Consider the following 27,484-nt stretch of genomic DNA (forward strand, 5'->3'; position numbering starts at 1 on the left):
GGTGAATTCTAGTTGTTTCGAGTTTGGGGCATACATGGAGCCGATTGTCAGTTTAATTTTGCCATCTAGTGTCCCTTTAGAAAAAATGTATCTGCCTCTTTTGCCCTTTAGGACTGTCATGGCTTTGAAGTTCAGGTCTCTACTAAGTATTATGGCTACTCCACGGGCCTTCCTATAATCTATCCCCCACTCTTTAACCCAAATCTAATCCTAATCCCACTAGTCCCCCACCCACCACACTCTAGGTCAGTGCAACCCCATTGGTTCATTAAACTACACATAGTGAGAGACACAGGACAACCCAGACGGGTTGGCAAGGAATCACCCTACATTTCAGACTCTGTTGACAGGCTTACATTAAGACCACTCACACAGGCGAGGATGAGAGGCTCCTCTGCTGGTGTTGGTGCAGGGAATCACCTGACTGAGACACAGGTCAAGTAGCTCCCTCTCAGCTGTGCGGCACGAGGGGCTTTGGAGGGGAAAGGATGGCCGGCAGCATCACCGAGGGAGTAGAAAGGGGCAAGCTGGTTGGACCAACGTCTTCACCTGCTTAGCCATGCATGGCACCTGTTGTTCCCACTAACCCTTGCTGACTTTTTCATTCTGTACCAATTTGAGCAACCAAGGAAGTGAATGAGGAAGAAGATCTGAGTTCAAGTCCTCCATCCAGCAGGAGCCAGGGCATTTAAAGGCCAAGGCCAAGGCTTCATGCAGATGTCCTCTTCCTGTCCCCCTGTTCTGACAGGGCCACACTCCCAGGGAGCACTGATTTGATGTCAGTAGCAGCAGGCTAGGCATGTTCATATGACTGAACTGGGAAGAGTTTGACCCTGTCTTCTGAAGAGGAATTAACCCTATCCTATATGCTCTGCGGACAGAGAAAAGTAGTCGGGTGGATGTGAGACAGAAATCCAACAAGATGAGGAAAGAAAAAGGGATTTGTAGTGACTAATTGGCAAGATAGACTTGACTGTATTTAGCTCAAGCTGCTGACCAGTAAATTACAGTAAAATGAAGAACAAGGAATTCAGGCATGTGTTACCCAATATTAGTGGCTTCAAATACTGGCCAAGTACACCAATAATTCCATAAAGGGGCTATAAACCTTTCAGTGATATGCCCTGCAGAGCTCTGACAGAAGCAAATGTCAAGCTCCAGCTGCCAGTGTGGGTGCAACCTCTAAGCACTCCTTCCTACAGATTCTACCCAACAGCTGCTCCAACTACTGTGGGATCCCAGTGATCCTCTGAGCTAAAAGTAATCAGAATAGACCCTGCGGATCAAGCAACAGCTGCTACAAACGCAACACCAGAAGACAAAATAAATTAGAATGGTCTGAATTTCAGTGTTTGCTTTGCATTTTGAAGGAATTATAGAGCTTCTATAGTTAAGGTGGCTTAAACCTTAACTTGTCTGATTTGCAGACAAGTTTGGAGAAATTCTGCCCTGAAAAGTAGACCACTGCTGCCTGGGGAGAGATTCATTAGGCAGGATTTGTGCTTTTTGTGGCCTTTAGTGATGGCTGTGTATATGCTGAAGTTCCACAAAAAGGACAGAAGGTGATATTGGAAACAAAAACTCAACTTTCCTTTTAAAAATAAAGCAAATTTCTACCCCTTTGCCTAGGAGTACATAGTTAATGCTTGCTGAAACATCGGAAACCAGAGTGAATTGCTGAACTTGTCACCAGTTGCTGAACTCTTCCCTATGTTTGGCAGAAGCAACATTAAGCAAAAAATGATAGAAGACAAGTCTGGTAATCAGCAATACAGGAAAACTAGTATAGCATCCTGCACCCTAGGTCCTTTGGATGGGTTTTAAGTTCAAATAAATGCATTTTTTTAAAAAAATCTGAAGCTGATTGTTAGGAGTTTGACAGCTGCATCTTGCCATCCCAGATTAGAACACTGTTAAGGACTTCCGGGTTAGCGCGATCGGTGAATGGCGGGTTCCCTCCGAGCTCCGGAGGGAATCGGCTCTGCTGAGGACGGGTCCTGCCGCGCCGGCGACGCGGGGACCCTTAGAAACCGCAGGCGCGGAAGCCTGCGGACTTGGTGACTCGGTGGGCACCTTAAGCGCCCTCCCCGACCCACAAAGAGCCTTTTTAAAGGCTTTGGAGAGGGTACGGAGAGTGGCGTGGTGCTGTGAGTAGACCGCTACTTCAGTGGAGTGAAGCCGTGAGCCATGGCCGGAGAGCGCTGACTTTCTTCCCAAAATTTGGACTGGAAAATAAACAACCCGTGAGTAGAATGGAATTTGGACTGTAAAATTTTTACCTTTGAATTCGGCACGACCGGGGGATGTGCTAAAGGGAAGTCCGCACCCCCCCTATCTACAAACGATCTAAAGCAAGGATCGGAGAACTAAGGTGGAGAGATTGTTGTTCTGTCAGATAAAAGATCTTTCCATGAATTTGAAGGAGAAGTCTTTGTGCTGGAGAGAAAGGGAGGAATTTTGGAACTTTATGTGTAAATCCCCCCCCCGAACCCGGGAGCGTCCTGTGCGGGTGCCGGAGGAAAAAGAATAAGGAGTTTGACAGCTGTCAAAGGAGCTGTCAAACGGGCGGTTAAAGTTAAGAATTTTGCTATTTAATAACTCTCTGAACTAAAGGTGATACATTTGAATTGAGGTGGTTGGAAACAAAGTAGTAATAAATAATAAAGTAACGGATTGTTGGAAAAGGACTATTAAGCAATTGGAATCCCCCTAGGGGGAACTAGAGACATTACAATGGCTGCAGAGGGAAAATTACTGGCAGAAATAGAAAAAATGTTCTTTCTCGTGGGAATTCTGCAAGAGCAGAGTACGGCTATGAACAAAGAACTTATGACCTTGAACTCTAAAACAAACAACTCTGCTGAGTGCACAAAGGATTCGATTGACAAAAAATCTGCAGCTGAACCAGAAGAGATATTTTTGGAATGGATGGAGAGGAAAGAAGGAGTGGAGATAGTTCAGGTGGAAAATACCAACCAAATAAATACCAACCAAAAGCCTATATTGTCAGAAAATAAGGAAGAAGATCTTTGGATTACAAATCTGCGAAAGATGAGAAAGATGAAGAAGGAAGTCCCTGGAGTACTTGGAACACTGGAATTCAAAAGAATAAAGAAATATGATCAAGACTTCCTTTTTGAGTATGGGAGAGCAGTTGATCTTTTGCAGCAATTGCTTTTAAACATTTTGGATGGAAGAAAATTTGATTTGACTGTGACAGAACTTCTTCGAGACCTGAGGACCAACAAAAAGGACTACAAACAAAATTGGCAGAGAGAGACTGACAGAGAATTGAAGGCCTCGGATGTGAGGAATCCGGGCTAGGAACTGTTTTTGGACATTTGCTTGGGAAGGGATGGAAACCGGGGTAGGGAGGGAGGGGAGAATAGAATTTTAAAATTTTATGACTTTTGTATTTGGCCAATGTGACCTATAATTAATATAATAAAGGGAGAAATTCGTGGAAGGGAAGTTAGGTCGACCTTAGAAAAAGGATTTAATGTTTATAAGAGAATTGGAAATGGAAAAGTTAAATGTTTATAAGTAAAAAGAGTTAAGTTTTAAAAATAATAACAATATGTTTAAGATGATAGACAAGAACTTGCTGAAATAATTATTGGAATTGGGATGTATGAAGAGGGGGTGGGGGGAAGTCAAGGAAAGAGGGTAAAGAAAGTAAGGGTATGAAATTGTATATGTGTTGTCTTTGTCTTTTTGTGTGTGTGTCTTTATAAAATGTAAAAACCCAATAAAAATTTTATTAAAAAAAAAAAAAGATTAGAACACTGTTTATATGTATGTAGATACCTATATGCACAGAGAAATCATGGGGTCGCGGAATACTTCATTCTACTTACCCTGTCTTTCTTAGCACTATTCAAGTCTGATGCCAAACTATTGATCTTGGCATTGTACTGCTCTTCTTGCTCAGAGATACGCTTTTGCAAAGCCTGTCTCTCTAACCGAAGGTTATTCAGCTCTTGGTGTTCTGCAGGAGGTCTCTGTTGATCTGTGGGTGTGGATTTCTGAATTGCAGACAAAACAGTTTCTGCCTGAGCTAGGAATTAAAGGAGATTTTTCTAAGTTCATATTTAGTGACCAGGTTTGGGGGGGGGGCAGGGGTGTAATTTCCTTCAAACTACCTGCTCAGTCTTTACAAATTCACTGTTCCAGCAGAGCAGCATGGCTTTTACTTGCAAGTAACCTCAGCAAAATTGATCCTAACAGAGCTGCTTTACTATGAGAGCAGAAGACGATGTCCGATGGACACGCCTTTGTATTTTTAAGTTCACAAAGAAATTCTGCTGCAGGAAAATTTGTTATTTGCTCCTGTGACCCTTTTATAGCACCACTACTGAGCCACTCAACCCCTGGTTCTCCAGGCCCCAGTTCAAACAGAAGCCCCTTTTCAAATTCCTTATGCTGAGCCAAGTACCCGCAAGTCTAATCCTATCTATTGAGACATGGGGTCACACTGCAAAACACAGTATTGATCACATGAGACCTCTTCAGAGCATTTTCTTCCTGTGATTATTTCCAGGCAGAGAGACTAGGCGTTGGGATCCCCCACTCTTCCCTTGCCCCACTGTGCTTCATAGCATGAAGAAACCGAGGTAACCAATGCCAGTTTGGGAAGATGCCTTCGCCCAGGTAAGCGCTGCTCACCTTGCTTCTCCTCCGGCTGACACTCCTCCCATCACTCTCCGGAGTAACCTCCTGCTTCCCAAGGAAAGGGACCACTTTCATGTTGCTACTCACATGACAACAGGTGTCCATTCCAGCAGCAGTTCAGAATAACCTCATGAAATGGCACAATAAACCTTTAAACTGGCCAGTCTTGCTCCTTGAGCAAATGCAGTGAATGGTGCTGAAGAGGCCGAAAACACATGAGGAAAAATAAAAGCCCACCTCTCATTTCCCCACTGGGACTATTTCTGCCAGGTGAAAAGCAGGGCACATCTGTCAAACCTGTTGCCGGGGTTGGAGAAATTAATGGGGGAAACCGATCTATCATTACCCGCAAGCCACCTTGCAGGAGGAAGGAGCCAAATCATCACGGAGAAACAGACATCGCCGACAAATGACTCATACTTACATAAAAAGGTTTGGTTGCAATGAAGCGATTTGCAACCATTCCAGTGTTTATCAACCAAGTCTAGAAGACATTCAAGTCCTGTTTCATACAGCACTTCATCCGCCAGCTGAACTGCTCCTTGAGGTTTGCACTTAAAAAATTTAAAAAAAAATACTTTAATGTTTACATGTTTTTAAAAAGAATTCTTACTGCTTTTAAGTGCTTTTAACTGTTTTAAATATGCTTTTGTTTTATTTTTAATAGTGCTATTTTACTACTTGGCGTCTGCTACCCTGGGCAGATAGATTAACAGGCACTGCACACAGAAAATGTTGTGAGCTCCCCAATCACTATTGTGCAGGACCTAGACACAGCTTAAAACGAGGAGCTGCACAGTGAGCAAGCCTGTACTTTCCCATTAGCACTGCAAAACGAACAAAGTAATGTATTGTCACCTTATCCATAATGCTCTGGGGTTCAGAACTGCCTGGATTGCTGATAGGCACATGTGCTCCAATTTGCATATCTAGTCCCCAGCACTCACCTTTGTCAGAACAAAGTGCACAGGGCTCTTTACCGGAAGTAAATGGCATATAGACTAGCTTATTAGTCAAACAGCTAAAATCCAAAGGGTTGCTTAGCATTCTGCTGCCCCCACTCACTCCTCTGGTAGTGATCAGATGCATATGGTTGCCATGTTTAGAAGTGATATTTTCAAGCTCATGGGCAGAAGAATAAAGATAAATCTATTCTCTGGCCATAAAGCTCTTAATCAACTAAACTGTTAGTCCTAGGTTATATGCAAAGGAAGGAACTACAAAGCTGCTAGTAGATCAGAACGCTGGGTTAGAAGTGGAACAAGGAAAAGGTAAAGGATGGAACAAATGGAAATGGAACCAAACACAATGATGCAAGGAGGCAGGTGTGCCAACAGGCAAAAAGTGCAAACTCAGGTTTGAATCTTTGCTGACAGAAAAAGCAAGAGGCAGGCTAACTCAGCTAACAGGGTTCAAGCATTGGTCCCTAAATCTGAAAAAGAGGGAAGCAACTACTTTAGGGACTATGACAAATGGATCAAGAAGACAATTAGGAAAAGATTCTCTTGGCTCTCGGGTCAAAGCCACGGCATCTTTTTCAGGCAATTTTCTTGTCCCATTATTAATCCATGTTGATAGAAAATAGTTAAGTCGCCAAGTCAGCTATGGCAAGAAGAACTGCAACCAGCCAATGAGTCACAGAAGGTTTATGAAAACCGATTACAGATTACAAATTACTAATAATGTATGACTGGCTAGTAAAATTTTTGTGGGTTACTGACTTATGTAAGAAGGCATTGCTATCCTTGACAGGTTGCCTGTACACAAATACCTTTGAAGATTATGAGCTCTTGACTGGCTCACCAATACACATAAATGTATTGGTGCAGTCGTGCCTATCAAATAATCCTGAAGCAGTGAAGAAAAACAAGGAGGGGATTTTTCTGAAACATTGCAGGAGAATTTCAGGAGAAACATTTCAGGAGAATTACAAACCAGGAATGAAAACTTAAGGTATGTTGTCTATGCCAAACTTTTTTTAAAAGGGTAAATTACTGAGCTGTGTGCCTGCGTCATGGGGAACCACTTAGAGCCACTCCCACAAAGACGGGAGTGATCTAACAGGGATATAACACATCAAACAGTATTGAGGATATCCTAGACTCAAGTTGTTAAAGGCTTTGTAAATTAATACATTAACTTTGTAGTTGGCCCAGTAGCCTATGGGCAGCATGTGTAAACTGTTAAACACTGGAATTATGTGCTGGGAGATAAACATCATTTCCATATGAATACACAGATAAAAAAAGGGGGGAATTACTTCACTAATGAAAAGGAGATGAATATGCACAGATTTCAGAAAGGAATTGGGATCCTATTATGGAGGAGTCAGTTACCAGGATAAGGAAATAGAAGGGAAACTTAGTGCCTCTTTAAATGAAGTACTAACTTTCCTTCGGAAAAACACACACCAGGAAATGGAATGCTGATGGGGGGGGGGGAACTTAGCCAATCCATGCCCGTATCAGTGATCAGGTGCAAACAGAGGTCCTTAGGAATCTTCAGTGAACCCCTTTTGTTATAACTGATCCACTAGAGAAGTTGGCTTGATCTCAAACTGACACATTTTTGACATTATCTCCATTCTTTAGGTCTTTGCTCTTTAGCCTTTCACGTTCAGGTACCTTCTGGTCATGTCCTGTTGTTGTCTTCTGAGAAGTAACTACTATTTCATTGTCTTCTGGTGGGGCTACAAATGGAAAAAGTATTTGAACATAATGGTTTCAGTCTAGGTGAAAAAACACTAAACCATGAAATAGCAGAATTCTTAATAATAATAAAAAGCATTTATATTCCTCCCCTCTGAGGTCGGCTAGGCTGAGAGGCAGTGATTGGCATCATAGCTGAGTGAAGATATGGACTCTTGTCCCCCAGGTGCTAGCCTGACACTCTGACCAGAACACTGCTCTAGCTCCCAGAAACTTTCATAACAACAAGATAATGTCTGTGCAAGAGTTACATCTGCTGGCCGCTCTGTGGGTCAATTGAAACCTGCTGGATGTTTCAATATGTAGGTTCTCATAGGCCCAGTTCACACATAATACTAAGCCAGAACAGAAGTCAGCACCAATTAGCAAATGCATGGGCTCCTGGACAGGTGATCATGTCTACTCTGTTGCTGAATTAAGTCATAGTTTGGCTCGTGGCTTAGCTCTCCCAAGAGAAACCGTGAGATACAGAGAAGCTCATTTTCTCTGCAGAGAAATAGGTTCAACTGAAGCTGAACAAATGAAGTACATAAATAACTAGTGAAATACTGGGCTACTCCACATGGTGGCGCTCTTATCATAAAGATGGTTAGGAATTAGCACATATGTTTGAGGCACAGAGTCCCAGATCTAAGACAATCCCTCTATTTCAGAAAGACAACTGCCACAGCCAACCATCTTTGCTGAAAACAGCAGCCAGACATCTAGCTCCCACATTCCTCTTCATACAATCTAGCAGAACTGATCCCTATCCCATATCCCTGAGTTTCCCTGGCCATGCTCCACATCATTACCTGCCTCTTGTGGTGGGGAGGGAGTGGGGAGGGAGTCATGGGTACTGACTGAGACACCAAAACACAGGTTAAGTTCGACAAGACAGGGCTGGGAGGGTGGGGGAGGTAGATGCATGGCTGCTGCTGCTGCTGCTGCTGCTGCTTTCAGTGGCAGCTGTATATTTAGATGTACAGCAAGGCCACAGAAACACTTTAAAAACAATTTTACCTGGATGGGGTGTAAAAATAGCATGGCTTGTGATCTTTTCATATGCTTCAGCCTCATTGTGGAACTTCAAATTAGGGTCTGTCTTGGGCAGCTCTTGTGATTTAGCTCCTAAGAATGAAACTCTAACGCCGATTTTCTTTTTCTTGTGTCCTTGACCAAGGGCACTGTGAGAAACTTGTAGAGTTGGTGAAGTAGGCAAGCTTCTATATTCTGGAGAGGGAAACCCAAATTATTGCAACATACTGACATACATGTATTTTACTTCGTTATTTGCTACTGGGTAATACAGTTTGGAAACTGGAACAGTCTACAAACGCATTATTCAAGTCTAGCTTTAAGTCACTGAGGCCACGCTGGCATGAAAGGGGACTAAGAACCAGTTTACTTCAATCAGCAGAGTCACAGAGCAAGACTGGTCCAGGACTAAACCACTTTAATCGGCAGGTGATAGAGCTTGCTGACAAAAACTTCCTTGAGCATTGATTGATTGATTGATTGATTGATTGATTGCAAAACAATATGTCCAGCTTAACCATTCAGGCGCAGTGCACAGTTTAGGCCACAGTCCAACCGAGATAGTTGTGTTTAAGGTCATTTATTCCCAACGTATTGAAGTGCGAAGTCTGCAGTACAATGCCAAAGAGCTCAGTCCCACTGAAGTCAGTGAGATTTACTTCTAAATAGTTATGCACAGCACTGCGATGTCACTCTCCATGTTGGATTCTGACCATTAGCTGTAAAAAAAGGTACAAATCTAAAGCCAAGTTGCCGTGCAATTAAGTGATACGTGTTTGCCTGTATGCTGGAGGAGTGTTCCATATAAAAACACAAAAGTGAGGATTATAACGATATTTGTTTTAGCCACTTCACTTCTGTTGCTTGTCGGTAAAACTTATCTATCAGCATGCAAAGTGACAGCTGGAACCCTGCGCAACAGATGCCTATGGCATTAATGGCCAAACTCTGCCATACCTTTATTTGTTTCTGAGGCTTTCAGCATATTTCTATTTTGTAACTGAGCAGCCTAGAAGGAAAAAGAAAAAGATTCTACAATCAGGATCTCTGGACTCAGCTATACAGCTGCAAGTAAAACATTTAGGTGCAATATACAATGTGACACTAGATGACGATGGCGAACCTTATGGAAAATTCTATGATTTTAAAAACGTTTAAAAGGCATTTTCAGAACAGTTTTTATATGTTGTGTAGATTCCACCTCTGTAGCACAACCGACACCTGACAAAAGCAGGGCTTAAGTCTGAACCCACCAGCCGAATGGCAGTCTTGCTTGGATCTTCCTTTGCGGTATGGCTTGGCATCCGCTGCAGTAATTTGGAGCCCAGGTTGCTGTCCTGTTGGCTTTGGGGCTTTCTGAAAGGGGGGAGCTGTTCCCATGAGAGTGGGAGAGGTACTCCCTCCCTCCTTTCTCCAGCGCTTGTCCCCAGTTCACACCAACTTATGTTTTGAAGCCTGGGGACTCCCTGGCCTTACAGCTTCCCATCACTCAACTTGCTGCTGCTCTTTAATGCTATAACGCTCTGTTGTGTACCTGGCCCCTATGGAGACTCCCACTGTCTCACACCTCCTCTTTCAAGCTTTTCCTGGGTGCTTTGTAGCCAGGCAAACAGCAGTAAACCGACAGGTCTCCTGCTGAGGTTCCTACCCCTCTAGGAATCCCTTGTGAGTCCTGCAGTCCCTCGTGCATGCGTCAATAATTTGGGATGGGGAGGGCAAAACAGAGAAGCAGATACAACATTTAAAAGCTTTTGTAACAAAGCTAAACAGCTGGGTTTTTAAGAGCTCCATCTAGACCCAAATAATCTGCATGTTGCAGAGAACTGGTCTAGGGAGGGGGGAGGCTCCCAGAGATGTATGATGAGGATGTGAACCCTGCCTATCTCTGCCAGAGGGGAGAGCCATTCCAAAGTAACGGAAGGCCCTGGGAGCTTCAGAAGAATGTTTGTTTGTTTGTTTGACATCCCCCCTTTTCTCCAAGGAGCTGAAGGTGGCGGACACCCTTCTCCTGCCCTCCCTTTTATCCTCACAGGCTAGGAGGCTGTGACTAGCCCAAGGTGACCCAGTGAAATTCATGGCCGTGTGGGGATCCTAACCCTGGTCTCCCAGTCCTAGTCCAACCCTCTAGCCATGCTGGCTTTCACACTGGTTATGTTAAAGACAACCAGATCCTGTATGGTTTGCTTCGAGAACCACACACTGAGTTGGAGGCATTCTTGACGTGGGAAGAATGTACGACACAGGATTTTAAATGTTTTTATTTACCTTGGGCAGGTTTTCTTGCTTCCAGTTCTGCAATAAGACAAGCCGTGGGGGAGACGCTCCTGGCTTCCGATGCCTCTTAGTATTATCTTCTATTTTGTGAATACCTCAAGAAATAGATTTAAATGGTAAATTAATCTACAGAAACCCATACTATATACTGCAGCCCTATATAGTTTCTATTCCAAGGTCATCACTTTTACTATGGCTCCATCTTTGTGAGTTTTCTGCTTTGTGTGATTTGCTGTCCTTTATATTTTCTGCGGTGTGTTTCGCTCTTTTTGCCTTCCTACTGTTGTTTACTTTTTTTAAAAAAAACTTTTTTCTGTCCTTTGTTTTTGGTTCTTGCCTCCTGAACTAGCTGCCTCCACCAGCTTGGTTGGAACTAGAAAAGGGGCCTTTTTAGTAGTGGCCCCATATATTTGGAACACTCATGCAAAGTAGAATATTCCACCCTACATCTGTTTTTAGGCAGACCTTTAAAAACTGGTTTTTAAACTGTGTTTAAAAGTATCTGGTTGGCTACTGCTGAAAACAGGATGCTGAACTAAAAGGACTTGGGCCTGATCCAGTCGGGCTCTTCTTACACTCCAAATCCCAACCTTCGCTCAGTGGGGTAGAAATACAAAGGCAGTGGTTGAGTGTTTTGAGATGGCAGACTGCAAAAAAACTTCCATTTTTCTCAACGGTATCACAGGCTGGTCTAAGGCTCCAAGCCTACATCATCACATAACATCAGAATGGATACTGAAGAGAGGGATTTCTACCAAACAAGTAATAAATTCCGAACTATGAAATAGATCGGTGAGCATTTAAAACTACTATACAACCCAGAAGCCTGGGGTTCCACCCTGACATGAACTAGCCTGTTATTGAAGACAACATGAGAAAAGTAACAAACAAACCACATACTGTTTAAATCGTGGAATTCAACTTTGGGGTGACTTTCGGTCGATCCAGTTATTCCTGGAGGCTTACTTAAGTCCCATTCACACTTTGTAATGAGGTTCAGGACCGCCTCATCATCTTTATCCATCACCAAGCACTTTTTTGACATGAAGTTAATGTATTCAACTCTTGGATGGGCAGAACTGCAGCGAGAAAATGGCATGCTTTTTATACCTGATTGAAGTTTCTATTTGAGAGAATAATGTATCTTAAGAAACAAAACATGAGCCCTCTTCAGGCACTGGTGCCCTAAAAGGGTTGCAGGGATGTTAGCTTAGCCCTACCCCCCCCCCCCCCGGCCATGCATCCAACAATTAGGTAACCTGAGCGAAGCTCTCAAGTGGGGAGCCTCGTGTGCCCATAGAGACTTCCTGCATGTCTGAGGAGCTTGTGGGGAGCCTCCACAGACAGGCAACACTCTCTGCTGCAGAAGATCGCTCCAATCACCTGAGCAGCCAAGAGGACTTGCATGCCTCCAGGAGAGAGGCTGAATGTTGGCCTCCACAGGGCCGCTGTACAAGGGTTGCTTTTTAAAGTCGTGACATCCAAAGACGGCCATGGAGAGCTCATAATCTAATTCTAATTAACACACTTTTGACAAGGGAAAGTAGGTCAGTTAGCCTGATTAAGGATTAAGACTCTGAAGATCTAACAGAGGTTTTAAGCCTTTCAGAGACTTCCTGTGCCACAGAAAGCAAACATAGTTACAGCTCAAGCTGTAAACGAAGCCACGTCTGCATAGCACATCCCTACATTCCTAGCTTTGCCTGAAGGATGAAACGGGTCCTCTTTGAAACAGGAACCACATGGCCTGGAATGGCTCGGTGCCAAGGCAACCCTCAAGTAAGACCAGATATGTCAGAACTGTGCCTAACTCGGCACAGATAAACAATGGGTGGTGCTGTGGGTTAAACCACAGAGCCTAGGACTTGCTAATCAGAAGGTCGGTGGTTCGAATCCCCATGACAGGGTGAGCTCCCATTGCTCGGTCCCTGCTCCTGCCAACCTAGCAGTTCGAAAGCACCCCAAAAAGTGCAAGTAGATAAATAGGTACCACTCCGGCGGGAAGGTAAACAGTGTTTCCGTGTGCTGCTCTGGTTCGCCAGAAGCGGCTTAGTCATGCTGGCCACATGACCCAGAAGCTGTACACTGTCTCACTCGGCCAATAAAGCGAGATGAGCGCCGCAACCCCAGAGTCGTCGGCGACTGGACCTAGTAGTCAGGGGTCCCTTTACCTTTACAAGCTGCACATGAATCTTTATTGTACACTGTTTATCAGTTATCATCCTGTTTTCCACTGGCGCAGGCGACACAGAAAATCTGCCCTACTTGTAGATGGTGGGTTTGTCGTCTTAGGTATGCAGAATTGCAGGAAGGAAGCAGGCTGCATCAGTTAAGGAAGCAAAAGCTTGTTCACTCTGCCACACAATCAAAGCACACCAGACTTGCACAAGTCTACTGATGGTGTACTACCCAGAGTGCCAATTACATTTAGTTTCCATGGGGGGGGGGGGTCACACATAGACCAGGCTGCTTCTACCATTTGAATCTTCATTGGCAGTTCAACCAAAATGCTCAGAAAACCAAAACCAGGCAGCTGATACTGGTTTCCCTTTTTGCCAGGTGCTGCTGGCAGAGTCAGGCCAGTTGAAAAGCGGAGCAGTTATGCATCCTCTGCCCATGAGCCCCACAGACTGCAATCCTTTGCCAAACCCCTTCAGCCAGCCTTCCTCCAGTCTGGTCTAAGGAAACTGAGAAATCCCAGCATTCACGTGAAAGTAACCGCTTGTGTCTAAGGCAATTGCCCCACCTTATACCTTCCAGCTGTTCTAGACTACAACTTCCATCTAGCCAGCATGACTAATTGTCAGGGATGATGGGAGTCATAGTCCAAAACATCTCGAGGGCAAAATATTGAGCAGACTACCTTGCAGGGTCGCTTTACCCCACACATGCTCCCCTGCCAACCACTTCAGGCTGCAGAACTGGCAGGGCTAAGGATGCCACGCAATACCTGGTTCCACACTTATAAGAAATAGCTATTTTAGTGTGGCAGCACCTACACTTTGGAACTCCCTTCCTATTGACCCCAGACAGGTGCATTTGCTGTATAATTTCTGGCACCTGTTTGAAACCTTTTTGTTTAGGCAAGCAAAAGACGTTGACTTGATTTAATCTTGTTTTGGTTACTAATGATTTAATTTGCTTTTGACATGTTGTTAGCTAATTGTTTTTAACTGCTTTATTGATAATTCTCACATTTCTTGAAAAGCACTTGGAGGTTTTGTTACAATATATAAAAATTACATAATTTTTATATTTTTTTAATTGAATAAAGTAAGACACAAGCAAATAGTTTCATGTTTGTTCATGCTAAGATTTCTCCATCTTTACACTGCAGCTATTGTGAGAGGGGCTGCTCCCCACAGATGATTCTCCAGTCCCTTAGATAGTATGGGGTTGGGGTACTACGACCAGAAAGGGGAGCCTCAGACACAACCCTCTTTCTGTGCAGGCCTTGGAATCCCAGCCTATTATTTTTCAAATTCAAACCACTTGGTTTCAAAACTGAAAACCCGTAATGCCTACAAAGCCAGTTTGAGGTCCTCTCTCTACAAAAAATTATCCCAGGCAGCAGCTATTAACACACAGGTAACTTCATGCAACCTAGCAACTTCATTTCAAACCTAGTTTGAAAGCACATCAAAGTGCAAGTAGATAAATAGGTACCACTCTGGCGGGAAGGTGAACGGCGTTTCCATGTGCTGCTGTGGTTCGCCAGAAGTGGCTTGGTTATGCTGGCCACGTGACCCGGAAGCTGTATGCCGGCTCCCTCGGCCAGTAAAGCGAGATGAGTGTGCAACCCCAGAGTCGTCTGCGACTGGACCTAACGGTCAGGGGTCTCTTTACCTTTGTGCACCTTGCTGAGCCTTTCAGACTCTGGAGATAAAGCACTGAAAGTTGAGGGCCAAGATTCAAACGAAAAGCTGCATCCAATGCAGCACAGAGAGTTTCAGTCAGGAGAGGCACTCAGAGAAGCGCAAGGGCTTCACCACACCATTCTGGTGCTATTCCAGAGGGTCCTCTAATTGGCAGTGAGGTTGGGGCAGCACAGTAACAGGAAGGGGCACACACAAATTCCTCAGGCAGCCCTTTGGATCCTGTCCCAATTTCCAGATATTTCCACAGTGACATGATTACAGTTGCTAGAACCCTTGTTCTGATCCTACCTTTCCGTTTCAGTCCATCTTGTTACCAGTGGAGGCTTCCTGAATCTATAAGCATGATCTGTAGAGAAATGTAAAAGGGATGCTTTTCGCTCACTGTCTCTCACAGGACGATCATCTAAAAAAAGAAATACAAACCAAAAGGGAAGAAAATGTATTTATGGTGGTCTGCATGCAAGGAGAACATTTGCAAATTCAATACTAGAATATTCCCAAATTTATAAGATGAAGGTTTTTTCTTAAAACCCCCCCCACAATTGTGCGCCTTGTGGCAACTGCCCTTGTGTGCCCCCCCCCCATGCTACACCACTGTCTTGAAGGGAACAGTGAGTGCAGAGGGAGGGTGGTTTCTGGGATTCTGCAGGTACAGGGAGAAGACTTCAAGGGCACCTCTGCACCCACAGGAACCATGTTGGCAACCCAGCTCCAGAGGGCGGAAACTAAACCAATGGGTTCAAATTCAAAGATGAAGGCTTAGTCTATACATTAGGAAGAACTTCCCATAATATGAACAGACTGCCTTGGAAGGTGGCAGTCTCTGCTTAGTTAAGAGGTTTCCAAACAGAGGCTTGACAACCACTTATCAGGAATGTAGAAGATTTCCTGCACTGGCAAGAGGCTAACTAGATAACTCTGATGATTCTCTTCCCTCCCCCTCATGCCTAAATCTGGTGCAATCGACTGGATTAAGTTCATGGTGACCCTACATACAACATTTAAAATATGTGCACTGACCTATTTTGAACATTATCCAGGTTTTAATATTTAAGTTTCTTTTTTTTTACAAACTTTATTGAAGTTTTTAAAAACAATTACCAAGCATAAAGTGTTGCCCTTCCAGGACAAAATACATGTACAGGTATTTTATAGTTCTAGTCGTTTAACTTTTGAAATATTTTCAAGCAGTGAGTCACTATAAGTCACGTGTGAAAGCAGAGTATAAAATAATCCGAATAATTCAAAAAAACTTTCCCCCAAAACTTGGGGAGAATGGCACAATGAAAAAGAGGGTACAGTGGTACCTCGGGTTACATATGCTTCAGGTTACACACTCCGCTAACCCAGAAATAGTGCTTCAGGTTAAGAACTTTGCTTCAGGATAAGAACAGAAATTGTGCTCCAGCAGCGCGGCGGCAGCAGGAGGCCCCATGAGCTAAAGTGGTGCTTCAGGTTAAGAGCAGTTTCAGGTTAAGAACGGACCTCCGGAACAAATTAAGTACTTAACCTGAGGTACCACTGTATTGATTTGCTCCCTCAGTCTGTTAACCTCAGGCGGAAATTGTCAGAACAATATCCTAGCGGCACAGAGACAGACGCCACCAAGAGATGCTTCTCAGTTCAGCCCTCTGAGCCATAGCCCCTTCTGGTTAATAATGAAAATAAAGGGTCCAGGGTATCTTTCAAGGGGAGGTACTGCAAGTAAGAGAAAGAAATGGGAGACGAATGATTTCTTTTTAATTTTCACACCATAAAGCAGCCCTATGCACCAGGTGCATTGCATGGGGGGTGCCAGAGGGATGTGGCCCCGGGTGCAGATCTTTGAGGGGGTGTGAAGCAGGTGCCTTTATGAAGGTACCCCAAGTGTGGGCCGGCACTCCTCTCCTAGTGCTGGAGGAACCAATGCTCCAGGGGTGCCAGCATGGGGGTGCCTGGTTCAGCCTGCCAAGTGCCATGTCAGCTGGGCTCCCCCAAGCAGGGGCAGCCAGGCAACACAGTGCAAGCCTGTGGACTACAGTGTGGGGCAGGATCACTGCAACGGGGTCAGAGGTGAGGGCTGGGGTGCTGCAGTGGGCTCCTTCACCCTCCATGCCCTGTCGCATGCGCACCCCCTTGGCGCTCCCAGCCACATACCAGCGCACGTGCGCCCCAGGCGCTGTGAGCTCACGCAAGACCGCAGCTATGCACAGTAACTCAGAGTAGGGCTTTCAGTGCCGCTGCTCCGGTTTAGCTCAACAGCATCTACAGGTACCCATGATCTGTAACTTCCAGAAACAATTGAGGACATTTGTTTCACCAAGGAGAAGGGTCTCCAAAACTATCCCTGAGTAGGACTGCCAAGAACTGCATGGGTTTGTGTAAATGTAGGTAAGTATCCTGTCAACAGAAATTAAGCAGGAAACAAAGAAGAAAACTATTTTCTTATCCAAGTATTTATGTATATAGCTGCCATGCAGAGCAAGGTGTGCGTTATGAGGACGTCTAATGAGATCACATTTACAAAAAATATTGAAATGTAACCGTCAAACAGAATAAAGCTTCCTTTCATACACAAACTACTATGACTGTGACATTGTTCAAATGATTGCTTTATGGTCTTGGTTTGGCTCTTTAATCATTCAGAATCAAGACTCTGTAAACTGAAGTCACCTTTCCCTTCCCATCGAATCTACGATAATCTAACTGTGCTAGCTTTTCCGATTCCAAATGAATGGTAGAACTCACAGGAACTTTGATAGGAGAACCATGATAAATTTTCCTACTGGACCTACTCCCTTCCACCCCCCCCATGTTAATTTATTACATGTTTTTGCCATTGCGCATACACATGCACACTGTAACTAAGAAAGTCAGCCTCAAAGTCCTGATTTTTTTATACTGCTCAGAAATTTACCTTGCAAGGGAAAAGAAGCCAGGCTCTTTGCCAAGAATCAACAGCCATCAAGTCTGTCTGTTACCACTTGGAGGCTGGATTTCTGCCTCCCAGCCACCTCTCCCTTCTACTTCATGACTGACAGTTCCCAAACTCACCTTCAGGTGAAAAGCAGCTTAAAGGCACTGAAGTATTTGTGGGATGGGACAAGACAGGAGGACAACAGAGAACAAGAAACGGTACTGGCTCCTTTGAGCAAATGCAAAAAATTTGGATACAATTTTGCAAAGCTTCCCTATAAAAAGGCAAGAATACTACAAATGGATTTGGTATAAGGTTTAGAATCATAGAGTTGAATAGAGTTGGAAGGTACCCTGCGGATCACCTCATCCAACCCCCTGCAATGCAGGAATATGCAGATCAAACCTGCAACCTTGGCGTCATCCGCACCACACTCTTGTCAACTGAGCTATCTGTCAGTTTTTCAGGAAATGCATACATAGGAAACGAGAAAAAAGGGAATTATGGCACTTTGTTTAAACAGAGACTTTGGCCACACAGCAAAACAAAAACAAGAAGAAACAGCTTGGCCACAAAATGTACCCTCAACAAGTAGCAGCAGACACCCATGTTTCCAGATGTGTATATGATACACGTGCTTTCAAAGATCTATTAACTGCATTCACATTCTACATTTAGTTGCTTGCCTTAAAAAAGTAACGTGAGATGATAAAAAATATTTCCCATCTTTGAGAATAGCTGGGCAGCCACTGAAGGAAACAAATATTCTAATCACCCTTTTTTTTTTTTTTGCAATAGGTACTAACGTGGCTCTGTTGTGTCATCTTACTCACCCAACTGCCTGAGATTCGGGAGCATGTGAATGACAAAAAGACGGTACTCAGATTCATTTTTAACAACAGGATTCAGCCGGAAATCCACATCCTTGAGTGCAGTTAAGCTGTGGAGTCGAAATACTTCCGACAACGAGGATATGTAATTGAAGTAAAGATTGAGTTTTTCTAGGCATGTAAGATGTTGAAGGCCCTGTTAACAAATGGTTAAAAAGCAATTGTATGTTTATTCCCATCTTACAACTCCAGTAAACTGTGCATAAATTAGTATTTCTTGCTTGCAGCCAGACCATTGCAAACAGTACTAAGCAAGTTAAATAACTGAAGCTAAGATGTAAAAACATCAGCCACTGAGCTGCCAAATTTTCATTTAACAAAAGAAAGCATAGCTAAAATAAACCAATCAGTGACTTACTTCTGCTTACTAAGATTAGTGAACACTTTTGCAATTCAATGACACTTTCTTTAAAGCTCAAACTTTCCTAACCGCAGCAGCAAATAATGCTACTTGATACACTCATATTGATCTAAAAGCAAGTATCACACACTATCCTGTATTGACCACATATAAAGGGACCCCTGACTGTTAGGTCCAGTCGCGGATGACTCTGGGGTTGCGGCGCTCATCTCGCTTTATTGGCCGAGGGAGCCGGCGTACAGCTTCCGGGTCATGTGGCCAGCATGACTAAGCCGCTACTGGCGAACCAGAGCAGCACACGGAAATGCCGTTGACCTTCCCACCGGAGCGGTACCTATTTAACTACTTGAACCTTGATGTGCTTTCGAACTGCTAGGTTGGCAGGAGCTGGGACCGAGCAACGGGAGCTCACCCCGTCACAGGGATTTGAACTGCCAACCTTCTGATCGGCAAGCCCAGAGGCTCAGTGGTTTAGACCACAGCGCCACCTGCGTCCCATTGACCACATATAGTGGGATGGAAATTTCACTCTGAAAGAGTCATATAATGGATCAAACAATAAATAATGGGCTAAGTACTCTATGCAACCACATCCACAGATATATAATCTATATCCAAAAGAAGCAGTTGCTTAATCTGAATAGGGTACCTTAGAGAATTGTTAAGTTATAATGCCCCACTACTTGCCCCTCGACACCCCACACCAGGTGCCGGAGAGCCTTTCTTCACCCTGGGTGCATCTAGCTCAGTACAGTGGTACCTCAGGTTACATATGCTTCAGGTTACAGACTCCACTAACCCAGAAATAGTACCTCGGGTTAAGAACTTTGCTTCAGGATGAGAACAGAAATCGTGCAGCGGCGGCGCAGCAGCAGCAGGAGGCCCCATTAGCTAAAGTGGTGCTTCAGGTTAAGAACAGTTTCAGGTTAAGAACAGACCTCCAGAACGAATTAAGTACTTAACCCGAGGTACCACTGTATTGTCTAATCTGAATGGCAGTGGCATGTTTTATAACCTATGCTGGACCACTGAAATATGGTACCTTCCTTCTCAAGGGATTTAGATATCGTGGGTGAGCTTTTATCTTTTTACAGACTGTTTATAGTTGTAAACCACAATGTAAAACATACAAAGCCCCAATTATGCCTTACCTCCAAGGTAGTCAATGCATTGCGTGAAAGGTCAAGTGATTTTAGATGAATAAAATTTTCCAATGAGTTTCCTAAATGACTAATCTTTTCATGGTAGGTTCCAGGAAGAGACAATGACCGGACATCAGCTAGAATGAGAAAATTATTGAGAGTTTAATATTTCATTGTGGTGGCACTTAAGATAAGGAACAATGTATTTCATTATAATAGCGTGGATCAAAGTGTTTAGAAGAAGTGTCCATTAAGGAAGAAAAAGAGAATAGGAAGGAAACGGGGCGGCGGAAACCAGACTTGCACTGCACTGACAAAATATTAAGTGTAGCCTACATTTCAGACTGCAACTGAAGGTGGCTCCCAAGTCCTAAAAGGCTAAAAACAGAAAGTTGATTTTCTAATGGCTCCAGAGAACAAGAAATAGAAAACTGGCAAAGTGCAATATTGGATTGGACCTGATTTTTACTTTTAAAAAGGCATATTAAACTTTTGAAGTTACGCAAAATCTTTTGCCCAGTTCAAGAGTTGGAACACAGATACAACAGAAGATGCTATCAATAGCAGACTCTTCATGTAATCAATACAATAAATATATTGATCCCATAATTAATGGTTCCTTTGAGTCTACTGCATCTCTGCTCTGGTCTCATCTCCTTCCACATGGTCTCACTGGGGACAGGCAGTTATTTTCACTCTTTGCATAACTGGGGCATTGAAGTACTTCCAAATCAAATACCTATCCAGCTTCAGAATAAATTCATGTTGTTTCTTCGCACAAGTGAGTGCTTTGCCTTTGCCTTTTACCAGTTGGGGTACAAAATACACTCCCCTGAGGCAGGGTGGAAGAGAGTTTAATTCTTATCCCCCCCCCCCCACTCTCCAGGTGGTTCCCCAATGTTGCTAGCCTCCAACTCCCATCATCCCCAGCCAGCATGGCCAATCATGAGGGATGATGGGATATGGAATCAGGCAACAGAAAACCAGTTTAGTCATCTCTGTCCTAAATTATTTCAGGTGTAAGGATGAGCTATCTAATAACACCTGGAGTAGCACATTCTACATTTATTTTCAGTCTTATTTCTGTTTTAATTCAGAAAAGGAAGTGTATGATGGGAAACGCTGCTGCAAAATATTGTTCCTTTCTCTTTTGAAGAAATTCTGAATGTGCATTCCAAAAGTGTGGGCTGATGCAAATGTTAACTCACTCTTGGGGGTGCCCGTTTGAACCCCAGTAATGAGTGTCACCACTTGAGCTCGTAGATGCCCCAGACAGGAGGCACAAAGGTTGCTTCTGCACCGTGCAAGGGATCTCCTAATAAGACAGTGAGAGCCCCTCCAGCGGTTAACGGACTACAACGCCCCTAACTTGGTGTTTGCTTTATTTATACACCACTTTATTTGATATTATAATGATTGCAATGCTTTTTGTTTTTTCATGCTACTGTGGTTACTGTGTCCTGCTCTGACATAAACATTTGCTGTTGGAAAAGCGGAATACCCTGCCGGGGGGGGAAGAGAGAGGAGAGGCTGGGATATTATATTGATATTATAATGATTGCGAGAGACAAGAGGAGAGGCTGGAAGCAGCAGCAGCAGCAGCAGCACGTTGCCTGCGCATGCGCGAAGCCTAGGACGGTTTCCCCGTGGACACATAAACGCTGACACATACACCGCCCCCTACTGGACAGAGGACCGACCCGCCAATCAACAGCCTCCGCCTCTCCGATAGGACAGCGCGCACCCCTTGTCCAGCCCCCTCCGCGGGCAGCACACCAACCCGCCCTTTTTGCCGCCTGATTAACGGATCCAACAGCCAGTCAGGGCGCCTGGTTTGAAAGCTCCGTCTGTCAGTCCTCGCCCCCCCGCCCGCCCCCGCTCGTCGGTCACCGAGATTCTGGTGCGTCAGGCAGACTCTCTCGCGGATGCTTTCCTCCGTCAGCGGAACCCCGTCCGCCGCCATCGCTTCCCCTGCGCCCCGCTTTAAACGGGCGCTTGCCGCCCTGCCTGAGGGGAAACCAGCGCCGCGGCAGGGCGCATGCGCCGGGTCATGCTGATCCCGCGCCGGAAAGAGGCCAATCGGACCCTCGGCTTTGGGGAGCGGAGCCGCCCCCGAGGAGGCCGCCGCCCACTCAGCCGCTGAGGAGTCGGCGCTCCGTTGCCGGGCAACGGCTGAGCGAGTTCCGCCTTCGGAGCCGCCGGGCGGGAGATGGTCTGCTGAGGAGGCGAGAGAAGCAAAAAGCAGCAGCTGCGAGGAGCAGGGCTGGATCTGCGTTATATGTCCTGTGATCCGGGGACACCCAGAAAGTACAAAATAAATGCAGCTGCCTAAGAACACGAACCAGTCCCAAAATAGGATATAAAGGAACCTCTTAAATATACATGTACATATGTGATGAGAGGTGTAGAATAGTGGGTAGACATAGCAGACGACACAGCGATTTCTCCAAAGCAGCTCTTTATTTTGTAAGCTGGAACAGAAGACTGAACAGCAAACAGCTCAGCCGGCCTGCTTTTATAGGCAGCCAGCTATCAACATTGTAGCAACAACAACCCAGGGTTTCCCGCCTAAAATAACTGACGTGGACCTGAGGGAAAACTATCTACAGACCTGAGTGAAAACTATCTGCAGTATCCCCCTGCTGGCCCAGGGTGAACTTCACTACATAACAAGAGGCATGAGCTCACTTTTGCCGGGTTTAGGGGTCCGGGACATCCATCTGCAACGGCGTCTCCTCGCCGGGTTTGGTTTAGATGGGACGCGGGTAGCACTGTGGGCTAAACCACAGAGCCTAGGGCTTGCTGATCAGAAGGTCGGCGGTTCGAATCCCTGTGACGGGGTGAGCTCCCGTTGCTCGGTCCCTGCTCCTGCCAACCTAGCAGTTCGAAAGCATGTCAAAGTGCAAGTAGATAAATAGGTACCGCTCCGGCGGGAAGGTAAACGGCGTTTCCGTGCGCTGCTCTGGTTCTCCAGAAGCAGCTTAGTCATGCTGGCCACATGACCCGGAAGCTGTTTGCAGACAAACACCGGCTCCCTTGGCCTATAGAGCCAGATGAGCACCACAACCTCAGAGTCATCCGCGACTGGACCTAACTGTCAGGGGTCCCTTTACCTTACCTTGGTTTAGAACCATAATCCGTTCTGGAGGTCCTGTTGTAAACCAAAACAGGTTGTAACCCAAGGCGCACTTTCGCTAATGGGGCCTCCAAAAACAAATAATTTGTTGTAATCCAAAAAAAAGTGACACACTTCAGGGTTTGACGTGGTTGTAATCCAAAATGGTTGTAATCCAAAACGGTTGCAAACCAAGGTACCACTGTATCTAGTATAATTTGAGGTGAGCAATCTCTTTAAAATGGGGGGGGGGGGTTATTGGGTTGATTATGTATTTTGCAATTTTATAGTGTGATTTCATCCCGTGAGCTATTTTCTTGCTTTGGCCTGTGTAATTATGAGAGGATTTACTGGAATTTCATTCTTTTGCAATTGCAGCTGATTAATAATTTGTTAGGGACACGGGTGGCGCTGTGGGTTAAGCCACAGAGCTCAGGACTTGCCGATCAGAAGGTTGGCGGTTCGAATCCCCGCAATGACGGGGTGAGCTCCCATTGCTCGGTCCCTGCTCCTGCCAACCTAGCAGTTCAAAAGCACATCAAAGTGCAAGTAGATAAATAGGTATCGCTCCGGTGGGAAGGTAAATGGTGTTTTCGTGCGCTGCTCTGGTTCGCCAGAAGCGGTTTAGTCATGCTGGCCACATGACCCGGAAGCTGTATGCTGGCTCCCTCGGCCAATAAAGCAAGATGAGCGCCGCAACCCCAGAGTCGGCCACAACTGGACCTAACGGTCAGGGGTATCTTTACCTTTACTAATAATTTGTTATTTACACCTTAATTTTGCCTTTTTGAAATTGAGTTCTGTTTGCAAAGTATACTGAGTCCCAAGAATGTAGAAGCAGGTCAATCCTTTCCTAAATGAATAATGAAAACTGGATTATTTATAAAGAACACCGTAGAAATGCTTTCAAAACAATGGGAGTACAACAACTTCAGCAGAGAGCATGATTCTTCCTCTGCCAGGACCTTTAAAGGGGAAAGTGGGATGTTCAGTTTTTATGGAAGTAAGAGGCAGAAGGATGTGTGTTACAAATGTCTTCCGGATGTTCTTGTACAAAATCTTGATTTTCATGAGATCAAAAGGTACAGAGGGAGGATGCTCACAAACTGACTCTTCTTGGGTGGAGATTTGATGTCAGAGTTTTCCTCAGCATTTAGAACAAAATGTTAATAAACTTACATATTACAAAACAACAGATGTGTTGTAATCAAGCATAGGAATTGAGTGATGGCAAAAGTGTTTATCACTGGGAGCTGAGAAAGATTTTGTAATTTCTTGAAGACCATAACTTAAAACGGGTCTCTTTCCCATTGGTTGTAAAAACAAGTAGCATACTCTGAATGGTCCGCAAAGGAAAGTTGAACCTAGTGGCGATGAATTTAAGGGCAGGATTATACATACACACATTTAGATTATTCAATTCTTTATTACTCTGTAGCCTGGTCTTCCCATACAGCAGAATGAAGATGTAGTATCCCAAGGTAGGTAGCATCATTTCTGAATCAACCCTTTAACTTACAAACTAGACTACCACGAACAAAGATTTTAGACTTCCCCCTCCCTGCAGATGATTGCTTCTTTCCAGAAGAGGTCAACAGGCATCGGGTACCCTCTCGTGACATCACTTACATAGGCCTTTTAAAATTTTTGGCAAACTCTTTTCACATCTTCAAAACATGAGCAGATCATTCCTGTTATGCATGGGGAAACTCTCCTCAGGGCATTCTTGGTCCACTGTTGACCAGTCATCAAAGTTTGGTGGCAGTGTCACCCACCGACCCACCTGGAACAGACCAGCAAGTGGATCCATGTCTTTTTCAGAGCTACAGTTGCCAGAGAACTTTCCCTTTCTGGAGTTGTGGTCTGGGGCCTTGGCAATGTAATCCGTTGATTAAATTCTTCAAAGTTTATAGTTTTACCTTTTGTAGGTTCGAAACAGGCAAGAGAAAGTTAAATTCCCAAGACCACTGCAGATAAATCCTTGAATTTGAACCAACATTGATCAGATTTGTACCCTACATTTTAGCAAATCGAACACTGGACTGCATATAAAGTGCATTTCTGAATAAATAAATAAAAGGTATACAATATTTGAACATCATTTGCCAATAGCGTTAAATTCATTGCACCCCTAAATGACAAGCTCAGTATGTTTTTACAGTAAGAATACAAATTGGCATCCCTTTTATTAAACAGTTAAGAAAAGTGCTTTTATTTGAAGTCTGTTCTATGGGTTTTGGCAAGGTAACAGGGTAATAGTTTTAGAATAATGTGAGTTTTGAAAGAATGATGATGAATCTGTTGTCATGTGAAGCAAGCACAGACTAAAGTATTTGGATGTTCTGCCAGTTTTTAGAAATATCTTCCTTCCCTTTAATTTTAACATAATGATAGCATTCATAGACTGTTTATGCTGCTTTTATTAGGGTTTTACAGCAAACATGTGCAAGCTAAAAAGGCAACTCATTAAATTAAAAATTGAAGCAGGAATTTCAATAGAGCAGATTTCTCCTCTAAGAGTGGTATCGTATAACTAAAGTACAACTTTTCAAAACACTGTCTCTTCAGTACTGTATTTTTCGCTCTATAAGACGCACCAGACCATAAGACGCACCTAGTTTTTGGAGGGGGGAAACAAGAAAAAAAATATTCTGAATCTCAGAAGCCAGAACAGCAAGAGGGATCGCTGCGCAGCGAAAGCGATCCCTCTTGCTGTTCCGGCTTCTGGGATAGCTGCGCAGCCTGCATTCGCTCTGTAAGACACACACACATTTCCCATTACTTTTTAGGAGTGAAAAAGTGAGTCTTATAGAGCAAAAAATACGGTAATTTTCAAAGCTTTGAATGCTTTGCACTCTGCATTTTGTTTCATTGTTTTAGTTGCAAACATGCATGCACAGGGAGATTGTTGTTGTTGTTTAGTCGTGTCCGACTCTTCGTGACCCCATGGACCAGAGAACGCCAGGCACCTCTGTCCTCCACTGCCTCCCGCAGTTTGGTCAAACTCATGCTGGTAACCTCGAAAACACTATCCAACCATCTCGTCCTCTGTCGCCCTCTACTCCTTGTGCCCTCCATCTTTCCCAACATCAGGGTCTTCTCCAGGGAGTCTTCTCTTCTCGTGAGGTGGCCAAAGTACTGGAGCCTCAGCTTCACAATCTGTCCTTCCAGTGAGCACTCAGGGTTGATTTCCTTCAGTATGGAGAGGTTTGATCTTCTTGCAGTCCATGGGACTCTCAAGAGTCTCCTCCAGCACCATAATTCAAAAGCATCAATTCTTCGGCGATCAGCCTTCTTTATGGTCCAGCTCTCACTTCCATACATACTACTGGGAAAACCATAGCTTTAGCTATACGAGCCTTTGTTGGCAAGGTGATGTCTCTACTTCTCAAGATGCTGTCTAGGCCTGTCATTGCCCTTCTCCCAAGAAGCAGGCGTCTTTTAATTTCATGGCTGCTGTCACCATCTGCAGTGATCATTGAGCCCAAGAAGGTAAAATCTCTCACTACCTCCATTTCTTCCCCTTCTATTTGCCAGGAGGTGATGGGACCAGTGGCCATGATCTTCGTTTTTTTGATGTTGAGCTTCAGACCATATTTTGCGCTCTCCTCTTTCACCCTCATTAAAAGGTTCTTTAATTCCTCCTCACTTTCTGCCATCAAGGTTGTGTCATCTGCATATCTGAGGTTGTTGATATTTCTTCCGGCAATCTTAATTCCGGCTAGGGATTCATCCAGCCCAGTCTTTCGCATGATGAATTCTGCATATAAGTTAAATAAGCAGAGAGACAAAATACAGCCTTGTCGTACTCCTTTCCCAATTTTGAACCAATCAGTTGTTCCATATCCAGTTCTAACTGTAGCTTCTTGTCCCACAGTCTACATTCCAATCCCAAAGAAGGGCAGTGCCAAAGAATGCTCCAACTACCGCACAATTGCACTCATTTCACACGCTAGCAAGGTTATGCTTAAAATTCTACAAGGAAGGCTCAAGCAGTATGTGGACCGAGAACTCCCAGAAGTGCAAGCTGGATTTAGAAGAGGCAGAGGAACCAGAGACCAAATTGCAAACATGTGCTGGATTATGGAGAAAGCTAGAGAGTTCCAGAAAGACATCTACTTCTGCTTCATTGACTGTGTCGACCACGGCAAACTATGGCAAGTTCTTAAAGAAATGGGAGTGCCAGATCACCTCATCTGTCTCCTGAGAAATCTCTATGTGGGACAAGAAGCTACAGGGAGATTACAAGGGGTCAAAAAAAAATGGATGTACTGTGCTATATTAGAAGCAAAAAAACTTGCTTTGATTAATTGGAAGAGCCGCAAAAAGATTCCATTGAGCACATGGATTGCTAATATGGACAGATTAGCTACATACAAACGAATTTCATGTCGATGCAAATTAAGAATGGATAAATATGAATAAATCTTGAATGAATATTTAAGCGATAAGGCGGATAGTGATGGGAGGAGAGGGGGTGTAAAAGGTGTAGTCATAGGTATATCAATGTATTGAGAGCTGAATTGTCAAAT

The 27,484-nt window shown here is 44.3% G+C and overlaps 1 protein-coding gene across 2 annotated transcripts in view; it reads right to left on the minus strand.

The window, feature by feature from the left end:
• The window catches only part of CEP72 (centrosomal protein 72), a 28,977-nt gene extending 6,995 nt beyond the window's left edge, over nucleotides 1-21,982 (minus strand). For both annotated transcript variants that reach the window (XM_083709420.1, XM_083709419.1), the window contains exons 1-11: nucleotides 21,728-21,982; nucleotides 19,847-19,974; nucleotides 18,278-18,470; nucleotides 14,837-14,951; nucleotides 11,571-11,749; nucleotides 10,662-10,765; nucleotides 9,354-9,405; nucleotides 8,382-8,591; nucleotides 7,296-7,360; nucleotides 5,096-5,225; nucleotides 3,858-4,057 (exon numbers count right to left, since the gene is read on the minus strand). In XM_083709420.1, the coding sequence (XP_083565546.1) occupies nucleotides 3,858-4,057; nucleotides 5,096-5,225; nucleotides 7,296-7,360; nucleotides 8,382-8,591; nucleotides 9,354-9,405; nucleotides 10,662-10,765; nucleotides 11,571-11,749; nucleotides 14,837-14,951; nucleotides 18,278-18,470; nucleotides 19,847-19,974; nucleotides 21,728-21,800 (1,449 nt within the window). In that variant the 5' untranslated portion in view covers nucleotides 21,801-21,982. The remainder of the gene's footprint in view (nucleotides 1-3,857; nucleotides 4,058-5,095; nucleotides 5,226-7,295; nucleotides 7,361-8,381; nucleotides 8,592-9,353; nucleotides 9,406-10,661; nucleotides 10,766-11,570; nucleotides 11,750-14,836; nucleotides 14,952-18,277; nucleotides 18,471-19,846; nucleotides 19,975-21,727) is intronic.
• Between the last annotated feature and the right edge of the window lie 5,502 nt (nucleotides 21,983-27,484).

This window comes from Podarcis gaigeae (genome assembly GCF_964106915.1).
Source record: "Podarcis gaigeae genome assembly, chromosome: 13".
NCBI lineage: Eukaryota > Metazoa > Chordata > Lepidosauria > Squamata > Lacertidae > Podarcis > Podarcis gaigeae.